Genomic DNA, 23,172 nt, shown 5'->3' with positions numbered 1-23,172 from the left:
TATTAGTTTCAGGGGGAGGATTTAGTGATTCATCAGTTGTCTGTAACACCTCAGTGCCCATCCACCAAGTGCCCCATCCCCCGACCCCCTCTCCAGCAACCCTCAGTATGTTCCCTAGAGTGAAGTCTCTTATGGTTTGCCTCCCTCTCTGTTTTCACCTTATTTCATTTTTCTTTCCCTTCCCCTGTGTTCATCTGTTCTGTTTCTTAAATTCCACATATGAGTGAAATCATATGGTATTTGTCTTTCCTCAACTGACTTATTTCACTTCACATAATACACTGTAGTTCACCCATGTCATTACAAATGGCAGGAGTTCATTCTTTTTGATGGCTGAATAATATTCCTGTGTGTGGGTGTGTGTGTGTGTGTGTGTGTGTGTGTGTGTGTGTGTGTGTGATCTCTTCTTTATCCGTTCATCCCTGTATGCACTTCTGGGCTCTTTGTAAACTATCCCTTAAATGCAGGAGAGGAATGAGTGGGAGAGATGTCTCATAGCATATGCCTATACCACTACCTCTCAGTCCTTTGTGAATTATCTGTGTGTATGGATACGTGTGTGTCTCTACTAGATTGTGAGTTTCTGTCTATGAGGACATGGGAGAGGCGCACTTCTTTTTACTGTACAAATATGTCTTTTACATAATGGGCGCCAACTTATATTAAGTGGTGGGAGAGTTTATCCCTACCTCCCATATCACTCAAACTTGTCTGCATTTCTATACCTGGTGTTTAAGTGAAGGGATCTCTGGAGGCAGACAGCCTCCCTGTCCGGCCCCTCCAACACTTTCAAGATGGCAGATGGCCAACAGTTCGAACTCTCAGAGACCCATCCTCCTCAAGACTAACACACAGATAATAATACATACTTCACATAGGGTGTAACAAGAATAAAATGAGAAAATGTACGTAAAAACTCCTAGTACAGGCATTAGAACATTATAAAGGGCTCAATAAAAAAGACCCCCTTCTATCATCTCTGTTTTTCATTTTGTTTTGACTCCTGGGCACGGCCCCTGTGTTTCAGCGTGGGGAGCTGCTGAATTACAGCACCCAAGGTGTTGAAGACGGAATAAAACTGGAGGGAGTTGAAAACACATCTATGGACTATTCTTTCCAAAATTCTGGTGCTGAAGGGAAGGAGAAAGATCAAATAAAAGTTTCAGGGAGAGGCAGGAAAAGTTCCAAGGAAGTTTAAGGAAAAGCCTGTGATTAAAGATATTTTTAAATTCACAAAGGGCTGTCATGAAGAAAGGGTTTACATTTGTTCCTTGTACTTCCAAACAGTGAAAGCTACAGGTTTAAGCCTAAGTTTAGATCAACATCAGAAAGTTGGAAAAGTCAGAGTTATCCAACAACAAGCGTTCAACCATGAACTGGGTAGGAATCTTCTTGGCGGGAAAACTGGGGAAGGGATTAAATTCTCTGCGGAATCGCTAAATCCAAAGGCTTTCGAGATCCTTTCATCCTGATTATATAATTTTATAAAGGTGGTAATGAAATACTAAGAAGAATAGTTGATTTTTACTGAGTGCCTCCATGTGTCTGGCATTATGCCAAGCACATCACAACAGAGTCTTCACAGCAACCAGACAACACAGGTGGTGTCTCCTGTCCCTATTTTACAAATAAGGCACTTGAATGTCAGTGAGGTTAAATGACTTGCCAGCATCACAGAGCCAATCAATAGGGTCAGTAATGGCCAGAAAACCCAGGTCGGCTGACATCAGAATCTTTTTTTTTTTTAATAGTTGACATATTTAATAGCATGTTTTTCTCAACATTATAATTTTGTGATTTACCATTTTTTTTTAAATTTTAATTTTTATAAACATATATTTTTATCCCCAGGGGTACAGGTCTGTGAATCGCCAGGTTTACACATTTCATAGCACTCACCATAGCACATACCCTCCCCAATGTCCATAACCCCACCCACCCTCTCCCAACCCCCCTCCCCCCATCAACCCTCAGTTTGTTTTGTGAGATTAAGAGTCACTTATGGTTTGTCTCCCTCCCAATCCCATCTTGTTTCATTTACTCTTCTCCTACCCTCTTAACCCCCCATGTTGCATCTCCACTTCTTCATATCAGGGAGATCATATGATAGTTGTCTTTCTCCAATTGACTTATTTCGCTAAGCATGATACCCTCTAGTTCCATCCACGTTGACATCAGAATCTTAACACCATGCTACGCCTTCCGCACCTTTAGTACCAGTAGATGGACCACAAAGAACTGAGTTACATGGGCAATTTTATTAATATTTACCAGTACATGTGGAACAAATTAAAAGAGATTGATTCTGGAAACACACTTGCATGGTTGGGATTCAATCAGTGAGTAACTTGTGTTCATGCAACTTTCTCCAAGGGGAGTAATTCTACCATTAAGTTATAGAAACCCTGTTCCTGAGCCAAGCTCTGTCCTCACAATTTCGGTCCCTGAGCACTCTGAATTTCATGAGAATGAGAATCACCCTCTATCTGATCATCCAGAAAGGGTGTGGATTTAGGAGCTAGGATGGGCTTGTTTTGAAGAGCGTTTAGGGCCTTGTAAGATCTTAGGCAAGCAAACACCTCCCTGAGCACTCACATTTGTTTTGGAATTTCGTTTCAAGTGACAGTTCATCCAAATCTTACAGCCAAAAAAAGCAGTGAAAACATCACAGAAAAATAATATCTGAGAAGAAGCTCCAGTTGCCTTGTGATCCACAGGGTCTAAGTCAGAACTGCCCTTGAAACCGAGGGACTACTGAATGTGGGCTCTTGGAGCTCATCGTCATCCATAATAAGCAACGTTTGAAAAGCTGCCTGAGGAATTTTCAAGCTCTGTGACATCTCCTGAAGTCAAGATCTCTATTTGCAATGATTTTAAAAACCACGAATTGATAAAATGTGTCAAAAAATTTATTAAAAACTATTAAGTGACCAATTTTTACACAGGCAGGCACTACACGGTATAATTTAACAAGACAAGGTCCATATCCTACAGCGCAGCTAATGAGACAACTTACACAAGATATCGGACTTAAACGAATATATAAAATACATGAGCCGTGCTTTCGGAAATAAATACTCCTACAGAAATCATCACTTCAGCTAAGGAGTGTTTCACCATTTCTGCATACGAATTCCTAACCAAATAAAAGAACATAGCATTTAAATAAGTGGCATCACTCCATGTTAAACCAATGAATCTTTCGAGGTAATTCTAATTTAATCCTTATAGAATCAATTTTTTTGAGTCACCTTCCATTTGAGATCTCTTGAAAGTTGGATTCTACCATAGAAAATACTCTACATTCCTGCCTTGAAAATCAGAGTGTATGGAGCTCTGTGGTGGTCATCAGAGATGTTCTAAAATACGGAGCTTCTCCTTTCAGCCCATAGGAGGACTACACGTCCCCATTCCCTTAGAAGTTAAGTGTGGTCTTGACCGTCTTGGGTCATCTTTAACTGTTTTAAGGCACTGAACTTTGGAGGTTGTCTGTTAGCACAGGAAAGCCAGGCAGGTGTCAGAGCACAATTTAGCTGCTAGTGGATAAGGCAAGGTCATTAACAGCAACGTGTTATTTTCAACTGGATATTTCACATCAAAATCCAGACTTCCGGCTTCTGTTGACAAACAGAAGCCCTGATGTGTTTATGGGTAGATCCCCTCTTCACAGTGAGCAGGTCCCAACAGCCCTCCCGCTCAGCATGACCACGCCCGAGGACCCTGTCTCCGAGCGTCTGCTAAGCCTTACGGTGCTGTGGTGCAGGACCCACCTAGCATCCTGGCTGTCCTTTCCCAGAACCGCATCTCACGGCCCGTTACAAACTCCAGCCACATCTCCAGCCACACAGAAAGTACACATGTCATCAGCACAGCGTAGTGGTTTCAGAATCTGTTTTTTCAAATCCAGAAAATTCCTTAGCCTCTTCAAAGCTCGTTTCCAAGTGGGGACGATGACCGTACCTACGTCACACATGTGAGGAGCTCACACAGCCAAGAGCTTTAGACGACGCCTGGTACTTACTAGACACCCAGCAGATGTCAGTTGCTATTAGTTTTACCATAACTACAACGTGGCTTCTTCATCTACTCCACTGTCAGGAAACTCGATAAACAAGCACAATAAATCAGCGCTCAGCTTTCAGCAGCCAAGCTATCTCCTGTCACTGCCCAAAGAATCGGCCTACCCATCAGCATCACAAAAACAGAAGAGGAAGTGCACTTTCAAAATGAACTAATTCAGTACTGAAAACCACATTTTTCCTGCAAGCCCCATCAAGCCCTGGAAACTACTGGAGCCAACGCGGCCTCGGACATAACGAAGAGGGAGCTGTGGTCAGCAAGCGCAAGGAGGGACCAGGGAAAGGGAGCCTGTGCTGGATGTGGGCCTCCTGGGTGACAGTGACCGGGCTGGATTCACGGAATGGTGTTTGCGAAAGGACGGGTTTAAAACAGGACCTGTGAGGAGAATAATTACTCCTTTTTTACATACTTGAAAAGCCCAAGGCTGAGAGATGGTATGAATGAAGACTACAGAAAATGAGTACATCCTGCCACCGGCATCCACTCCAACCACGTCACAGAGACTGCTTGAGCTGAGATCGCCAACGGGATTGGTTTGGCCCAAATAAAGCAAGCACATTTCCCATCTTATCCTCTTGACTCCTCCGAAATATCGGACACTGCTGACTCTCCTTCTTAAACACTCCCCGACCCTTCACTTGTTTTTTTCTCAATTCGCTATTATACAGAAGTTCTGCCCCATCAAGGGCACCCCTTCCAACACATGCTCCTCAAACGGTGGGGCCATTTCCATTTCTGTCATTGGAAACCTGCTGTTTTTATTCAGTCTTCAGTGACATATGTTGGCTTTAACCAATGAGGTTAAAGCTGCTATAGATAGCAAGAGTAGCCAAGAGCGTAGGTCGAAGGCAGTGGGGACCATAGGTGTAAGAGTTTTCTGGCACTTTGCAGAATTGGAGAAACAGCACAAAGTGGGGAAGAGTGGAATCTTTGAGGAGAGGTCAATAGGAGATTCCCAAATAAAAAAGAAAAAAGAAAAAAAAGACTGAAAATTAAAAAAAAAAACCAAACCCAGAATATCCAAGGACTGTGGGAAAACTACAGTGAGTGTGGCCTGAGTGAAGTGGGAACAGCAGGAGGAGAAGAGAGAGATAAAGGAAGCAAAGAAGCATTTCAAGCAATAATGACTGAGAATTTCCCCCCAATTAATGTCAGACACAGAACCATAGGGCCAGGAGGCTCAAAGAACACCGAGAAAGATAAATGCCAAAAAGACTACATATTAGCTCTCATGTTCAAATTGCAAAAAATTGAAGATAAAAACCAAATCTGGAAAGAAGCCAGAGGAATAAAACACCTTATCTATAGAGCAGCAAAGACAAGCATTACATGGGGCTTCTCCCAAGAAAACAAGTGAGCAAGAAGAAGGTAGAGTAAAATATTTTAAGTGCTGAGAGAAGAAAAACTATCAACCTAGAATTCTGTGCCCTACGAAACTATCCTTCAAAAGTGAGAGAGAAATCAAGACATTCTCAGGCAAACAAAAATTGAGGGAATTTTTCTGCTAACGGACCTAGTTCTTCAGAGTAGGAAGTGATATGGGTTGGAAATGTGGATCTATATAAAGAAAGGAAGTGCATCGGAGAGTGAATAAAGGAAGGTAAAATAAAGACATTATTTTTTCTTATTCTTAATAGCTCTTGATGACTACAGTCTATCAAAATGATAACAGCAACAATGTGTTTGGTTGTGTATCCTTACACAGGTATATTTGCGTAGCTATGGGCTTACATATGCTTATGCGTAAGTGGGATGAATGACAGAATTGATACAAAGGACGTAGGGGGGTAATGGGAATTCTGTTGTTGCTATTACTTTGCTGCAGGTATTTTCACTATACCCATGAAGCAGTACAGTGTTATTTGAAAGTAAATTTGGATTAGTTATAAATATATGCTACAAGCTGTAGGGCCACTACTAAAAAAGGCAAAAAAAAAAAAAAAGGATAATTGATGTATTAAATAAGGAAAGAAAATACATTCAAATAAAATACTCAATTAAAACTGTAAAAAAACAGAATAGAGAACAAAATATAGGAATGTAGAACAAGGGTAGCAAATACAAAACAGTAACAAATACGGCAAATATTAATCCAACTATATCAATAATCGCTTTAAACATCACTGGCCTAAATGTACCAATTAAAAGATGAAGATTGTCAGAGTGGATCAAAAAACAAGATCCAGTTACCACTGTCTACAGGAATCCCCTTCTAAATATAAAAACATAAACAGATTAAAAGTAAAAGGATGGCAAAAGATATGGCATGCTAACATTAATCAAAATAAAGCAGGAGTAGGTGTATTGATTTTAGACAGAGCAGACTTCTGAGGAAGGAAGTTATCAGGTTTAAGAGGGGAATTTATGGAATGATAGCAGGAACAATATTTCAGGAAGACATATAATCCTTAATGCGTATGTGCCAAATGAGAATGTCAAAACGCATGAGACAAAAACTGATAGAACTGCAAGGAAAAACAGACAAATCCACTACTAGAGTAGGGAGAATTCAGAACCCACCTATCAGAAATGGACAGATGCAGGAAGGAGAAATCAGTGAAAACATGGCTGAACTCAGCAGCATCATCAAAAAAATGGATATAATTGATATCTTCTTGACTGCTTCTTCTAAGAACTGCAGGATGAACTTTCCTCTCAAGCTCACACGGGACATTCACCAAGAAAGACCACATCCTGGGACACAAAACGCACCTTAACAGATCTTTTTAAAAAAATGGAATCATACAACATCTTCTCTCTGACCACATTGGACTTAAACTTGGAATCGGTATCAGAAATATAGCTGGAAAATTCCAAAATACTCGGATATTAAACAACATACTTCTTTTCCTAAGATTTTATTTATTTACTTATTTATTTATTTGAGAGAGACAGACAGACAGAGAGGGCATGCACAGGAGAGCACAGCAGGTTCCCCACTGAGCAGGGAGGCTGACACAGGGATCATGACCTGAGCCAAAGGCAGGTGCTGAACTGACTGAGCCACCCAGGTGCCCCTAAACAACATATTTCTAAATAACACAGAGTCAAAGACGAGATCTCAAGAGAAATTTTAAGATATTTTGAGGAAAATGAAAATACTATTTATCAAAATATGTGGGATGAAGTAAAAGCTGTGCTTACAGGGAAATTTACTGCACTGAATGCATATGTAAGAAAAGAGGAAAAATTCAGAATCAATCATGTAAGCTCCCACCTTAGGAAATCAGAAAAAATGAACAAATTAAATACAAAATAATAATAAAAAGAAAAATAATGAAAACTAGAGCAGAAATCAGTGAAATTGAAAACAGGAAATAAATAAAGAAAATCAATGAAACCAAAAGCCGGTTTCTTAAAAGATCACTCAAATCCCAAGGCTCTAACAGGCTAACTAAGGAAAAAAAGAAGATACAAATTACTAATATCAGAAATGAAAGAGGGGACCTGCACTACAGATCCCATGGATATTGAAAAGATAACAAAGGAATATTATAAACAATTCTGTGCCTTCAAATTTGATAACCTAGATGAAATGGACCAATCCCTTGAAAGACACAATCTGCCAAAACTCACAGAAGAAAAATCAATCTGAATGGGTCTCTATCTATTAAAGAAATTTAACCAATAATTAATAACCTTCCAAAACAGATAGCATGAGGTGCAGATGCGTGCATTGGCGAATTCTACCAAGCATTTAGGAAATTATACCAATTCTCTACAATCTCTTTCAGAAAAAGAGGAGAGAATACTTCTTAACTCATTCTACGAGAATAGCATTTCCCCGAATGCCAAAACCAGATAAAGATGTTACAAGAAACCTACAGACCAATTTCTCATGAAAATTAAATGTACTACCCAACAAAAATTTTGTACAAGAATTATACAAGGAAAATTACAAAACTCTGATGAAAGTAATTTAAAAAGAACTAAATGAATGGAGAGATAGCCCTTGTTTGTGGACAGGAAGACTCAGTGTTGTCAGGACGTTAGTTCTTCTCAACTTGATTCCAAGAAGTTATCCTGTGGATACTGACAGATTGACTCAAAAGTTTATGGAGAATGTTCACAGCAGCAGTGGCCACAGTCGCCAGACTATGGAAAGGACCAAGATGCCCTTCAACGGCGAATGGATAAGGAAGATGTGGTCCATATACACAATGGAGTATTATGCCTCCATCAGAAAGGATGAATACCCAACTTTTATATCAACATGGATGGTACTGGAGGAGATTATGCTGAGTGAAATAAGTCAAGCAGAGAAAGTCAGTTATTATATGGTTTCATTTACTTGTGGAGCATAAGGAATAACTTGGAGGGCATGGGGAGATGGAGAGCAGAAGGGAGTTGAGGGAAGTTAGAGGGAGAGACGAACCATGAGAGACTGTGGACTCTGAGAAACAAAATGAGGGTTTTGGAGGGGAGGAGGGTGGGGGAATGGGGGAGCCTGGTGGTGGGAATTGTGGAGGGCACGTATTGCACGGAGCACAGGGTGTGGTGCATAAACAATGAATTCTGGAACACTGAAAAGAAATTTAAAAAAAAAAAGGAAAAAAAAAGTTTATCGAGAGAGAGGGAAAGGACCCAGAATAGTCAACACAATACTGAAGGAGAAGAACAGTGTCAGAAAACTGACACTACCCAACTTTAAGACTTACTATAAAGTTAATCACAACAGTGTCGTACTGGCAAAAGAGGAGACAAACAAATCAATGGAAAATAACAGAGAGCATGGAAATGCATTAATACAGTCACCTGATCTTCGACAAAGGAGAAAAGGCAATACAACAGAGAAGAGATCATCTTTCCAACAAAAGGACTAGAATAACTGCACATCCACAGGCAAAAGAAAAAGTATCTAGACACAGACTTAAATCCTTCACAAACATTAATTCAAAATGAATCCCACACCTAGATATAAAACACAAAATTATAAAACTCCTAGAAGATAAAATAGGAGAAAAATCTAGTTGACCTGGGGCATGATGATGACTTTTTAGATACAATACCAAAGGCACAATGCCTAGAAAAGAAATAACTGTTAAGCTGGACTTCATTGAAAATTAAAAACTTCTGCTCTATAAAAGACACAGTCAAGAACATGGGAAGATGAGTTACACTGGGAGAAAAATATTTGCAAAAGACTGTTACCCAAAATATACAAATATCTCTCAATGATAGAAAATGAACAACTCAGTTTAAAAATGGGTAAAAGAGTGGCACCTGCATGGCTCAGTGGGTTAAAGCGCCAGCCTTTGGCCGGCTCAGGTCATGATCCCAGGGTCCTGGGATGGAGCCCCACATCGGGCTCTCTGCTCAACAGGGAGCCTGCTTCCCCCTCTCTCTGCCTGCCTCTCTGTCTACTTGTGATCTCCGTCTGTCAAATAAATGAAATCTTTTTTAAAAAATGGGTAAAAGAGCTTAACAGTTACCTCATCAAAGAGGATATATAGATGGCAAATAAGCAGAAGAAAAGATATTAAACCCCGTATTTCATTAAGGGAATTACAAATCAAAGCAACGATGAAATGACGCTACACACTTACTAGATCGGCCCAAATCTGGAGGAAGGACCCCACCACATGCTGGCGAGGATGTGGAACAAGACAAAGTCTCATTCATTGCTGGTGGGAGAGCAAAATGGTCACTTTGCAAGACAGTTTGGCACTTTCTTATGAAACTAAACATACTCCTACCATGAGCCAACGATTATACTCCTTGGTGTTTTCCCAAATGTGTCAAAAATTTGTGTCCATACAAAAATCTGCACATGGATGTTTAAAGCAGCTTTATCCTAGTTGCCAAAACTTGGGAGCAACCAAGATGTCCTTCAGTAGGAAAGTAAAATGTAGTTCATCCAGACAATGGGGTGTTAGTCAGTGATAAAAAGAAATGAGCTGCCAGGTTATGGAAGACACGGAGGATACTAAAATGCACACTACTAAGTAAAAGAAGTCAATCTGAGAAGCATACACGCTCTGTGATTCCAACACTATGACATTCTGGAAAAGGCAAAACTACGGAGACAATAGAAAGATCGGTGCTTGCCAAGGGTTAGCAGGGGAGGCAAGGATGATCAGGCAGAACACAGAGGGCTTTCAGGGCAGTGAAACTGCTCTGTAAGACACTCCACTGGTAGAAGCAGTCAACAGACATTCGCCAAAACCCACAGAACACATACCACCAAGAGTCAGCACAGACCTTGGGTGGTAATGATGTGTCAACGTAGGCTCATTGATCAAAACAGATGGACCACTCTGATGCGGGATTTCATAGCGGGCAAGGTTATGCGTATGAAGGGCCAGGGGACAGATGGGAATTCTCTGTACCTTCTATTCAATTTCGCTGTGAATCTAGAAAATTAAGCCTATTTTTTAAAAAGTGTGGGTGTCCAGGAAGAGCCTGAAAAGCCAAACGAGGACTGCGGATTTCACCGTCGAGGCCGTGATAAGTCATCAAGGGATTTCAGTCGGGGAGTGACCAACTCTTACAATGAAACTGTCTTGGGTTTTCAAGCAATCGCTTCAGGTGCCGGGTGGAGAATGGACCCACGCGGGACAATGGTGGGAGCTGGAAGTGCAGGAGAGGAGGCTAGCGATGCGATTTAGGTCAGAGTTGATGGAGGCATAGACCAAAAAAGAAGTCATGCAGACAGAAAGGAATGGTGGATTTAAAAGGAAAAAAAAAAAAGACTTTGAACACAGAATGACAACAGATTAGATGTGTGTGTTGACAGAGGGGACTCAAGAAGGACTCCAAAATTGTGCAGTGAGCAACGGGAGGCCACTTTCTAGATGAGCAGATGGAGGCAGGAGAGGTGACTTCGAAGAGCAAGGTCATGGCTCGTCTTTGACCGTGTGACCCCCGAGATGGCTGGTAATGGCCGACACTTGGTAGATGGTTGGGTGTTGTCCTTATTCATACTGTTTTTCTTAGGAGCGTAATAGGGTATGGAATCCTAGACACAATTCTTTTAAAATATGCTTCCAGAGATTAAGGGAACAGGGGTAGAGTCTCATCATTTCCCTGCCATCCCCACCCTGTCTCAGCAACCTGGCCCGGGGCCCTGGATCCTCACAGCCACTGTGAGCTGGGGAAGGGCGTGAGCTTCTGTGTCTCCATTACCTGCTTCACAGCGTTGCAAACTCCACTCCGAAAAATCTACCGGAATACACTCACGCTCCTTTTTTTAGTAAGTCAGTCTTTGCTCCCAAAGACCCAAATCAACAAATTAATTTTAATAAAACAGTACGTTGTTAAAAGGCTCCCCAAACCCATCCACATTATCCTTCCCAAGTTGTGGTTCTCTAACTGGGGTCCCTGGGGCAGCAGCCTCAGCATCTCCCTCGAACTTGTCAGAAATGCAAATTATGGGGCGCCAGCCCAGACCCACTCGGTCAGAGATTCTGGGGATGGGGGTCCCGCACCCTGTGTTTTAACAAGTCCTTTGGGCGATTCTGATGCCATTTCGAGCTGGAGCACCACTGACCTAGAGGAACCACACAGTGTCAGCTACTGCAGTTTTCTGAGTCTACCTGGACAAAGTTTATGCTTTTTTAAATAAATAAAACATAATTTGAAGGTGAGTGATGCTGTCTGCCATATTTTTTTTTTACATGAAAAGTATCAGAAGCAACGTTTCATCTGCATGAACAAAAGAAGAGAGCCAGGCTCGGTAGGGAGAGCGGGCGCGGCGCTGCCGGACCCGGGGTACGGGAAGTAGGTGTGGCTCACCTGACAGATGCCACTGATGCACATGTCCAGGGAGTCCGTGCTGCAGCGAGTCCCATCCAGGACCTTCGGAGCCAGCTCCACTACCAAGCTCTGTCCCCGTGCGTGACACTTGAGTGCGCAGGGGGCAGCCGGATCGTTGTACCGGGGAAGCCATTCATAGTAACGGCCCTGATACTGGACGTCGTTGTAGGCGGAGCACTGCTGGGCTCGGAAGTCCTCGGCATCTGGAGGGCAGTCCTGTGAGCAGAGGAGAAAGGCCACACGCACATCACTCAGGCAGATCGGCCACCACAGGGCAGAACAACTTCCCAAGAGTCGCACGAGACCAGACCCCGCCACCGGCCTCTCCCCGGGAGTCACCTCATTTCTTCACCTTATGTAAAAGCTCTTTTTTGACCGTCTTGCTTTGAATTTTTCCAGGGGACTCCAGGTATTTATGGGGAATGTTAATTATGATCCGTGCCTTCAAGAACGGTTTCGGTGGGAAGGGTTGCTTGTCCCTGCTTTGGCACCAAACTGCCAAGCTTTGTGAGAACTTGTGTTTGTTTCTTTGTTTCTGTTTTTGTGTTGGTTAATTCAGGTGCCCTTCTTCCCTCCCGGTGGGCCCCCCTCCCCCACCCCGTCCTTTCCACTGGAACCAAGGGCCTGCCTTTAACCCACTGGAGGATGGAAAGAGAAAACGGGGCTCTTTCAAATTGTCTACAACAACAGCAAGGAAATTCTAAGTAAAAGCTCTAGGGAGCTCTCATATTAACAGTAAAAAGTGTTGGTGCAAGTTTTGATGACTCAGAAACCTTTTTACTTAATTACCAATCCCCTCCCCCAAGCCAGATGCTGGCGGACCAATGTTACTTTACTCTTCAGAGTTGGGTACAAACTGCCTAATTGATGGGAATTCGTTAATCCTATACAAACTTCTCAATGAAAGGAAACAGATATGGAAAGGCAACAAATTATTTTGTGTTGCTTTTCTTATTATAAAAATAATCAATGGTTGTTATAAAACCTTTGGGAAATAGTTTCTATTTAAAAAAAAGAAGAAGAAGAAGAAGAATAGGGGTGCCTGGGTGGCTCAGTGGGTTAAAGCCTCTGCCTTCGGCTCAGGTCATGGTCCCGGGGTCCTGGGATCGAGTCCCGCATCAGGCTCTCTACTCATCGGGGAGCCTGCTTCCTCCTCTCTCTCTGCCTGCCTCTCTGCCTGCTTGTGATCTCTGTCTGTCAAATTAATAAAACCTTTTAAAAAATTTAAAAAATAAAAGAATAAAGGACAAAGATCCTTGTACCTAAAGCCTTACACAAATCCTTGATGATTTCCCAAAAACAAATTTCTGGAAATAAGATTTCTGAGAAAAAGGGTGTGTTTGATGAGCTTTTCAAAACATTGTCAAATTGCCCTCCAGGCATTTCCCTCCTTATTATCACCAGGCTCCCTAAATTCCCTTTTTTCCCCCAATCTCTCTTCTCAGCTTGGGTGCTATAATTTGCTAACAGTTTTCTAATCATGTTAAATAGAATTTCATTGTTTTAATTTACATTTCCTTTCATATCCTAGGTTTGATAGCTTTCACGTATATTTGCTTTTTGTATTAACTCTTCAAAAATTTCCTGTTTTCTGTCCTTCATTTATCTATTGGAATGTTTGACTTTTTACTATTTTTAACAGATAAGAGTATCAACCTTCCTAATGAGGTTATCAACCCTTTGTCATCTGTACTGGAAATATTTTCCCCATTTGATTTTGGTTTGGGGACTTTGCAAAGTCAAGAAACTTTATATTTCCAGGTAGTCAGCTCTGTTAATATTTCCTTTTAAGGCTTCTTCTGTCTTTAATAAGTTTAGAAATGCTTTTTCTACCCTAACAGATAAATACTGAAATGTATTTTTCTAGTTCCTTTCTGGTTTAGCAATTATATTTAACACTTGGTTACACTGGGAATTTATTTTGACATGTGATGCAAGGTAGACACTTAACATTTTTTTTCTACAAAAAATTATTTTTTTAAAGATTTTATTTATTTGACAAAACACAAGTAGGCAGAGAGGCAGGCAGAGGGAGAGGGAGAAACAGGCTCCCCGCTGAGCAGAAAGCCCTACGTGGGGCTCAATCCCAAGACCCTGGGATCATGACTTAAGCTGAAGGCAGCCGCTTAACCAACTGAGCCACCCAGGCACCCCTTCCCTACAAAAAATTATTAATAAATTATCGGCCAGAATCTTAAAATCCAATTTCTTTCATTTCTCCCTTTTTACTACTTAACTTTTGTATCTTGCTATGTTCATGCTTCTGGCCTTTATAATCTGCCTCAAATCCTTTTTGGAAGTATGTAAGGAAGACATAAAATATAAGAAATAAACATCCCCCTGGGATTAGTTGTACTATTTTGCGGTGAATCGTTCCAAAATCCTGTATTGCATCCACATTTTTCTTGTTTCAGAAACATTAAATCTTAACCCAGGTCACACCTACGGAAGAAAGAGTTGATGCAAAGACTAAAACTGGTTGACCTTTCTCTCTTGAAACGAGGACTGTTTTCCATCTGGTCCCACAGAAGGTCATCAGTTGATAAAACCATATGGCCTCCTCTTCCCTTAACCGTGGCCAGTTTTCTCTGTATCTGACTCTTTGAAATGCAAGCCAAAGAGTGGAAGAGAGCAGAGTGAAAACCTTCCCTTATCCTAGGCTCACTGATGTGGCAAGCATGCTTTAGGGACTGAAATTTCTTGCTGTCTGACCCCTGACTGTCTTAAACTCCATAAACCAAAGAAGTATCACAAAATTAACAAGGTTTAATTAACAGACAGCTGAGGATGCCAGTCTACACTTAGTTCTTGTCAAAAGGGGGGCCTGGTTTGGACACAGGACCCAGCCTCGTTGGCCACAGCTGATCATCAGAGAGGCAAACACCTGGTCCATGCCAGGACAGTCTTTCCCAGGAACTTGGAATTGCAGCAGAAGAGCTGGAGCTGGCGACTCCCATCAGTCTGAGACAGAGCTAACCATCACCTTCCTGAGATGTCTGTTGAGGCAAAGCCAGCCAGCTCTCAGAGCAAAGAAGAACGAAGTAGACACGGAGGAAGGAAAGATGACAAACTGTTTCTTTCACTACGATTACATAACATGGGCTCCTCACTTTCTGATTCCTGGGTCTGGGCCCTCAAGGTGTGCTGATGCCCAAATTCTATTAAATATCCACGCATCCATCCAGTGAATCCCATTTTTCTTGAGCTACTTTGATTGGGCTTCTGTCCTGGGAAATGATGATCCCGAAGAAGACAGCCTTGTATCTGGGCAATGCTTTCCAGTTTACAAGGGGTCGCACTGACATTCCCTTTGAGGTAGGTGGGTCAGCACGATCATTACCCTCAATTTAAAACAGAGGAAACTGGGATCCTCAAAGTCTTCAGTCACTAGCCAAAGACACCCGGCGAGAATACGACAGAGCCAAGACTGATTACCAGACTGACAAGTGTTCCATTATATGACACCACTTTCTAGTAATCTTGGAAGACATGGAGGGCTTGCATTAAACACTTGCATTGACTTGGCATTCTTCCAGCATCAACACTAAGCCTGTCTAGTTGGCTTCTGCTGGGTCCCCTGCGCTGGCTCAAGACAATCTAGGCATTCCTGTGTCTTAAATAGTTTAGTTGACATTTAGGAAGCTCGAATACCAAACGTTCTTCTGCTTCCCTTTCCCTGAGAAGCACTTCCTCATATCAGTTAAGACAACACACTGGTTAAATATATTTTATGGGTGTCGCCTAGGTGACAGGCTGTGGAGAACAGAAAAGAATGATCTAATCCCCTGATATCACTTGGAGAGCCCATTGTCTCATTGGAGATGCCGCATCTGTCGCATGACATACAGGGACCCACTGGGTTACTGTTTGTGTTGATGGACTCACAAGGAAGGCTTTGCAGGGAAGGAAATGAAATTGTCCCAAGTGTTAAATTAAAAATTAATTAAGTGGCAGGATGCCTGGGTGGCTCAGTCAGTTAAGCATCTGACTCTTGATTTAAACACAGGTCATGATCTTAGGGTCCTGGGATCGAGCCCGGCATCGGGCTCCATGCTCTGTGGGAAGTCTGCTTGGAATTCTCTCTCTCTGTCTCAGTACCTCCCCCTAAGGAGGGGTGAATAAGTAAAGACAGATTTTAAAAAATTGAAGAAGTGGAGTTGATAAGGAAAGAAGAGATCCCAGATCAGAAAGACTTGACTCAGTCAGGAGGGGGCAGCCAGCCTGGAAAACACAGAAAAAGAGGAGGAGGAGGACAGAGCTTAGGAAGAGAAGAAGGAAAAGGCGGTAAGAAGGACACAACTAGAACCCATCGAGGACCACGCTGAAGACAGAGATCTCTTCTCCCTCCTCAAGCCCAGGATACACACATCATCCTCATGGACAACTGAGCGAGAAATGCAGGGACAGGGAGATCACCTAATCAATGGAACATTTTTATGCAAAAAGAGTTAGACCCTCAGCTAAGGGATGATTTATATGAAAGGACTGAACCAAGCTTTAATATGGGTTTTATATTTAGGTCATTTTTCCCAGATAACCAGTGAGTAGGGACTTAGAAGAAATGGGATTCCTACTGTAAGCAAATTTAAAATTTTTATTTTATCTTCACATCCAAGTTGTACTACAACTTGGGATCCTCTAATATAACCAAAGCCAAATTTCTAGCATGAAAATGAATTATTGTGAGTGGCCATTATAAGAAGACAACAAATGGTGCATCACGGAAAAGTGATGTTTCAGAGGAGATTTGGGATGATACGATGTTTTTTAGGACAACTATAGGAAAGAACACAAGAAACAGGGACACAGCAGAAATGAAGTCAGTAGCGGTGAGGGACAGGGACCAGGAGTGACCAGCAAGGGTGAACGTTTGTGAGCTGAACACAAGAAAGTCTAACCAGATTCTGGAGGCCCTTGAAGGCAAGGCAGGACCCACGGAGGGGACTGCAAGCGTGGCACTTTAAAAGGACCTGTGTGACAGCAGGCTGGACGGGAGTAGGAGCCGCGACAGTGCAAAATAAAGAACACCTCTAAGAGGAAACTGCCAAAGATCAGCCATCCATAGGACCCATGGCATGGAGAGTCTTTCAAGGGTCCCATCAAATGTCGTCCGTCTTTTCTGGAAAGCCGCCAGGGACCCCACTATGCAGAGTCAACCTCTGTTCCCTCTGTGCGCACATAAAAACGTGTCCATGCTGCAAAACCTCTGACCAAATCACGATAGGCTTGTTTTTAAAGGTGTTTTCCTCCTGCTCTCTTCCAGCCCTGCCTTTGATCCCATAAACCCCAGTATAAAAAGGAGAGGTCAGTGGTTTCAAGTACTAGAACTCCTTGTTGACAGGCGTGACTTCCCTTGGAAAGTCTCCACTTGCTCTGGGAGACGCCCCGGTAAGGGAAAATCTTCACTGAGGCCTCAGGGGCCTGGGCCTGGCCGTCGGGGTCTTTGCTGGGTGCTGACCGGAGGGTTCTCTCTGAAGGTGGCAGCTACCGGGGGTTATGGAATGTTCCAGCCCAAAGCCCCATGTTCTCCAACAGAATGACCCCAGGGAGAGCCGCTGCAGCAAGGCCACCTGTCGCAGGGGGGCCGTGTGGCGCTCACTCCCCAGCAGTAGGATTTCTTCCTCTCTGCCCTCAGAATGTCACTCCCCATCACATCCGCCCTTCCTCACTAAAGACATTTGATCCTGCCTTGAGTGCCTGGAGCCTACTCTTCTCGGGCATCTTCTGCGGAGAGGGGCAGACATCAGAAATGCCGCTGTCGGGTCTGTCTGCATCAAGCCCGAGCCTCCCCTGCGGCAGGGACACCCCCTCCCTGGGGCTGGGGCACGGAAGGCCATGGGGGACTTCCTCTCCCTGACTTCCCCTCTGCCACCTCTCCTCTCCCTGACCTCTGTCCCTGGCCCACTGTGGCCAGTCAGAAGGTCTATCCTACAGCTCCTGGTGGTCGGTTGTTCTATGATGGTCTCGGAAGGGGGGATGTTCCTGCGACTCCCCCTGGGAGTCATGGGCTCCTGAGGCGGGAGGAGCAGCCGTATTCGCTGTCACTGGTCATCTGACAAGGCTCCAGACCTCGCAGGCTCCTTTCCATGAGGCGGTCTGATGTCGCACAGTGGCTAGAAGCGTGCACTCCAGAGCCTTCAGCGCGACTGCTGGGGTCTAGCTCAGCTCCGTGCCCCCGGGCACGTTTCCTACATTTCCTCCTGTGTGAGAGTGGAAGCAAGGGCCGTCCGGGTGACTCAGTCGCTGGAGAATCTGACTCTTGATTTTTGGCTCAGGTGATGATCTCAGGGTTGTGGGGTCGAGCCCCACACAGGGTTCTGTGCTCAGGGGAGTCTGCTTGAGATTCTCTCTCTCTCCCTCTCTCTCCGCCCCTCCCCCTCTCAAATAAATGTTTTTTAAAAAGTGGAAATCAAAATAACATCTACTTTGTAGAGATATTATGGGGATTAAATCAGTGGATTCGTGGATAGGCACTTAGAACAATGCCTAGCGTTCAGGAAGTACCACAGGAAGTAGCATTCAGAATCAGGCGGTCTATTAGTATTATTGTCGTTGTTATTGTTGCTGTTGTTGATTTTTGTTAAGAGTTGGAAAGCTGGCATGCCCAGATGTCAAGCTCTGTGCTTTCGAGGCAGAGAGCCTGAGCCTTCAGATGATCATGTGGAGGAAGAGAAAGAAGGACGGGCGACCTCTGGGATGGGAGGGAACGGAGGGTCTCTGGGGTCCCCCGGCAGTGACCTGTGTTCCTCCATGGGGCAGGCTTCCCTGATCACCAAGACTGGGACGGTGAGGTCCCTCAGGTGGGAACAGGGGCATCTCATGGGCCCGTCGGATGGACTCTCATGCCCTGGAAATATGGGTGTCAGCGTCTCTGAATCGCAAGGCAAATCTCCCTCGTAAGAGCGCCTCGTCTTGGACTCACTAAAGGCAGCTTCCTTCAGAAGAGGGGGTGATGGGCCCCATTTCCAGGGAAAAGGGAAGCCCCTGACTGTCAACGGAGTGTGGCCCGTCTGCAGCGGGGACACTGCATGGCCGTGAGAAGCAACAGCAGGTGTGCCGTGATGGGACCTCACTTCTCTCCCCACTGAAGGTAGGTGGCAGACGGTCCCCCTCCTGCTCTCGGCACCACCCTGGGTAGCGGGAAGGGGCAGATCTCAAAGGGGTGATTCTAAATCTCAATTAATAAAGCAGGAAGCAATTCAGGAAAGGATGTGACTATCTTTGAACCCTGAGTTCCTGTGGTTACGTCCACTCACGGTGCCTGACATCCTGGCCATGTTTCTATTGTCTATTCCCAGGAACACAGAGTGTCGTCTCTCCGGGGAAGACCACTAGCCCTCTCGCGGGGACTGCATGGGGCCACCTCTGATCCGTGGAACGCTTGAGGCTGCAGAGCCAGAGCCTGGCACACGGAGGTGGAGGGTGTCCTGAACACTTCCGCCCCGAAAGGCCTGCCGCCACCCCCCATTCTTTCCCTAACAGCAATTCTGTTCAAACTCTGAGTTCACAAAGACAAGCATAGCGACTAATGCCGCGTTCTTATGAAATCTCTCTACAGACCCCAACTCGGAAAACCGAAAAGGGCAACATTCATGTGGCGGTCCTGCCCACTGGTCACCACTTTCTAACCCTCCAATCCTCAGCAGCCTACAGGTGGTAAAGGCTTCTGCAGGATCCTCCCAGAGGGGCCCTCAAGCAGAGACCACAGGTCCTCCCAAGACCACAGGGCCTCAGGGGCCTGGGATCTTCACTTGAGCTCACCTAAGTCCTAACCATTGCACCCAGTATACACTGATTTTAGTAGATTATATTGTATGTCTACACTGTGTGACCCAATGCTAGACCCCCTTGTGCTGAAGAAAGGTGTCTTTTCGGAATTAACGAGAGCAGAATCTCTCTCTCTCTCTTTCTCTCTCTCTCTCTCTCTGTCACACACACACACACACAGAAACCCAAGACAGAAATCTCAAAGGGCAACACCTTGATCTGGGCATTTAACATGAATTCCCCCAGATAGTTTCAGAATATGGCAGGCTAGGATGTTGGGTGTAATTTATCGTTGAATGGCTGCAAGGAATTTGTGGTCACTTGTTAAAGCGGCCCTTTTATAAAAAGAAAAAAAGCCCTCAAAACAAAGAACAGCAAAGACAAACAAACAAAAACATACAGCCCCACAAAAGGCAGAGCATAGAAAGGTCTCCGAGATAAAGCCCTCCGGGGCGAAGGCACGCTCGTGCTTGCGGGAGAAAACAAAGCCAGACTGGGTTTGCGCTCAAGGCCCAAGTCGATCTCTCTGCCTCCCGCACCCCCCAGCTGGACCGCAGCTCATTTAATTACACATCACGCCCATGTGCGTCCCCCGAGTCCTCGCCCCTCCCCCCGGTCACAGGACATGTGAAATCTATTTGCTTTGTGGCCCCAGATTCCTCCAGGGACGTGATGGACACCGGTCTGTCTGGCCAGGAGCCGAGTGGGGGTGCAGTCTGAATGCCCAGTAAACAGGTACCCACACCTGCCACCTGAGACAACCACGTCTGCTTTATCTGATGAAAACAGAGTGGCAGCACGGCTGCGCCCTGTGGTCAGAAGGTCTCGCTCCCAGCGCCCGTTCGCTACTGCCCCAGGCGGGCAGGGCTGCCTCCCAGGACACATCTACGTCTGCAGGACAAAACCGTGATCTGACGTAGGATTTTCTTGAACCACCAATAGAGCGCTCTTAAACACCTCGTGCGGTGGGCAGGGCAGGTGGTTTGGAGCGGGAAGAACACCATAGAGCCGTTCAAGTCTGTGCGCTCCCATTGTGGCCATGGGAAAGGAATTTTACCCCAGGACCCTCCCTTGCAAAAGAGAATTCGCCACACCTTGTCTGCCTCCGTCTCAGAGACAGTGTGAGGGCGGGGGCCACCCTGTGCCTAACGCACTGGAACTCTGCAGGTATTTACAGATATCAGGCATTGTTTCCATGAATTCAGAATCTACTAAATACTTACCAAATTAGTTTGTAAATATAAAAAGGCCCAAAAAGGTAGTACACATGGAAGGCATGAGATACACAAAATCTGTTGTCAATTAAAAAATGTTTACCTTTTCCCCAAAGGGTACCAAGGGGTCATTAGCTTTACAGCACACGTAATCTTCCAATGGAACCCATGAACATTACTGGGTTATACGTTCTTCTTACAGAACTTACATGATTGCTGCATGTCTTGTATCGAATATTCTGTCCTTCACAGTTCCTAGAGGAAAAAAAAGAGGGGAAAAAAATGATTTCATAAAAGTGGCAAGCAGCACAAAAGAAAGAAGATAGAGGGAGGGAGGGAGGAGCAGAGGGAGGGAGAGAAGGAAAGAAGGAAGGAGAGAGAGGGAGAGGAAGGAAGGAAAGAAAGAAATGAAGGAAAAGAAAAGAAATGGGAAGAAAAGAAAGGAACGAAGGAAGGAAAGAAAGAAAGAAAATAAGGGAGGGAGGGAGCGAGGGAAAAGGAAGGGAGGAAGGAAGGAGAGGGAAGGGAGGGAAGAAGAGAGAGAGAGAGAAAGAAAGAAAGAAAACAAAAGGAAAGAAAAGAAAAGGAAGGGAAAGGAAGGATAACAAAGAAAGAAAGGAAGGAAGGAAGGAAAGGAAAGAAAGGAAGAAAAGAAAGAGAGAGAAAAAAGAAAGGAAGGAAGGAAGGAAGAAGGAAAAAGGAAATGAGAGAGGGTGGGAGGGAGGAAGAAGGGAGGAAGGAAGGAAAGAAAAAAAGATAAAGAAAGGCCAGTACAAGGTGATACTCATAAAACTTACCGTGTTACCTCAGAGATTCAAAGTTTAAATTCTAAGAGATAACTTTTAAAAAATCAGAAGGGCAAAAGGTCTCATGAAAGTGTCCCTTTGAACAGAGAGTGAATTCTTCAGCTGAATTAATGTAATGCTATTACTTATGTGCAGTTTTCACCCTGGGAGCCACGTAACCCCTGAAATTAATGTATAACGTGTGTGCATACTTGTGGGTTTTTTCTGTGAAAAAGAAGAGGAAGCCCCGGGTGGATGCATTCGTGCACGGTGTCCCCCCTGCTCCCTAAAGGACCCTAAGCTGGCTGGGCTCTCTATGACCTCCGTCTGTAATCGATACGATGGACTCCGTTAGATGCTTGCTAGAGGCAGCCCTTTCACATTTTCTTCCAACTATTGGCCTTACTGAACGGAAGCTACAAAATCGTGTCCAGGTGATTTCCCTGGGATGCTGGTGCTATAGGGACCGAAGTCATCTATAGGCTTGAGAACCCCCCACAAATGACCCCCACGGGCTCTCTCCTCCCCTCCAGGCAGTGGCTCTGGAACCCTGCCACTCGTTCTCCCGGTCCTGTCTTCCTCACGGTTCCAACCTGCAGGTGCTTTCCTCAACCAGGGCTTGCTGCTCCATAGTTTGTATTAACTCCTTACAGCTAGCTGGTCCGCTAATGGTACTTCCCAACTTCTCAGTTATACATTCTTCTTTTTTTTTTTTTTAAACCTTTGGTTTACCTGGTCAGTTCAATGGCAGATTCGCAGCAAAGAAAGCTAAACACAGGCTTAGCTCCACATCTGTCTTTAAAAGTTGGTTGATACTATTTCAATGTTTTAAAATATTTAGTCTTAGAAGAATAGAAATTTTTTAAAAGATTTTATTTATTTGAGAGAGAGTGAGAGATCATAAGCAGGGGGGAAGGGGCAGAGGAAGAGGGAGAAGCAGACTCCCCACTGAGCAGGGAGTCCGATGCAGGGCTCGATCCCGGGACTCTAGGATCATGACCTGAGCCGAAAGCAGGTGCTTAACCAACTAGGCCACCCAGATGCTGCAAGGAAATAAACGTGTTTTGTTCTGTTTTGTTTTTAAGGATTTTATTTTTATTTATTTGACAGACAGAAATCACAAGTAGGCAGAGAGGCAGGCAGAGAGAGAGGAGGAAGCAGGCTCCCTGCGGAGGAGAGAGCCCGACGTGGGGCTCGATCCCAGAACCCTGGGATCATGACCTGAGCCAAAGGCAGAGGCTTAACCCACTGAGCCACCCAGGCGCCCCAAGAAAATAAATTTTAAAGAAGTGGGTCTGACAACAAAGAGAAATAAAAGGTATCCAAATTGGCAATGAAGAAGTCAAACTCTCTCTCTTCGCAGATGACATGATACTTTATATGGAAAACCCAAAAGACTCCAAGAACTATAGCACCAAGAACCATAAGATACCTGGGAATAAACCTAACCAACGAGGTAAAGGAATTGTACTCGAGGAACTACAGAACACTCACGAAAGAAATTGAAGAAGACACAAAAAGATGGAAGACCATTCCATGCTCTTGGATCAGAAGAATAAACCTTGTTAAAA

The 23,172-nt window shown here is 44.3% G+C and overlaps 1 protein-coding gene across 1 annotated transcript in view; it reads right to left on the bottom strand.

Moving 5' to 3' along the window:
* The window catches only part of LOC111152648 (ADAMTS like 3), a 333,594-nt gene that overhangs the window by 183,245 nt on the left and 127,177 nt on the right, over positions 1–23,172 (bottom strand). The window contains 2 exon segments of the mRNA XM_022511191.1: positions 11,815–12,051; positions 21,026–21,071. Of these exon segments, the coding sequence (XP_022366899.1) occupies positions 11,815–12,051; positions 21,026–21,071 (283 nt within the window).

The sequence above is a fragment of the Enhydra lutris genome, unplaced genomic scaffold (assembly GCF_002288905.1).
Source record: "Enhydra lutris kenyoni isolate GAN:26980312 unplaced genomic scaffold, ASM228890v2 scaffoldscaffold29, whole genome shotgun sequence".
Classification (NCBI taxonomy): domain Eukaryota; kingdom Metazoa; phylum Chordata; class Mammalia; order Carnivora; family Mustelidae; genus Enhydra; species Enhydra lutris.
Note: the sequence above shows the minus strand (reverse complement) of the source record. Positions and strands in the feature narration are given on the sequence as shown.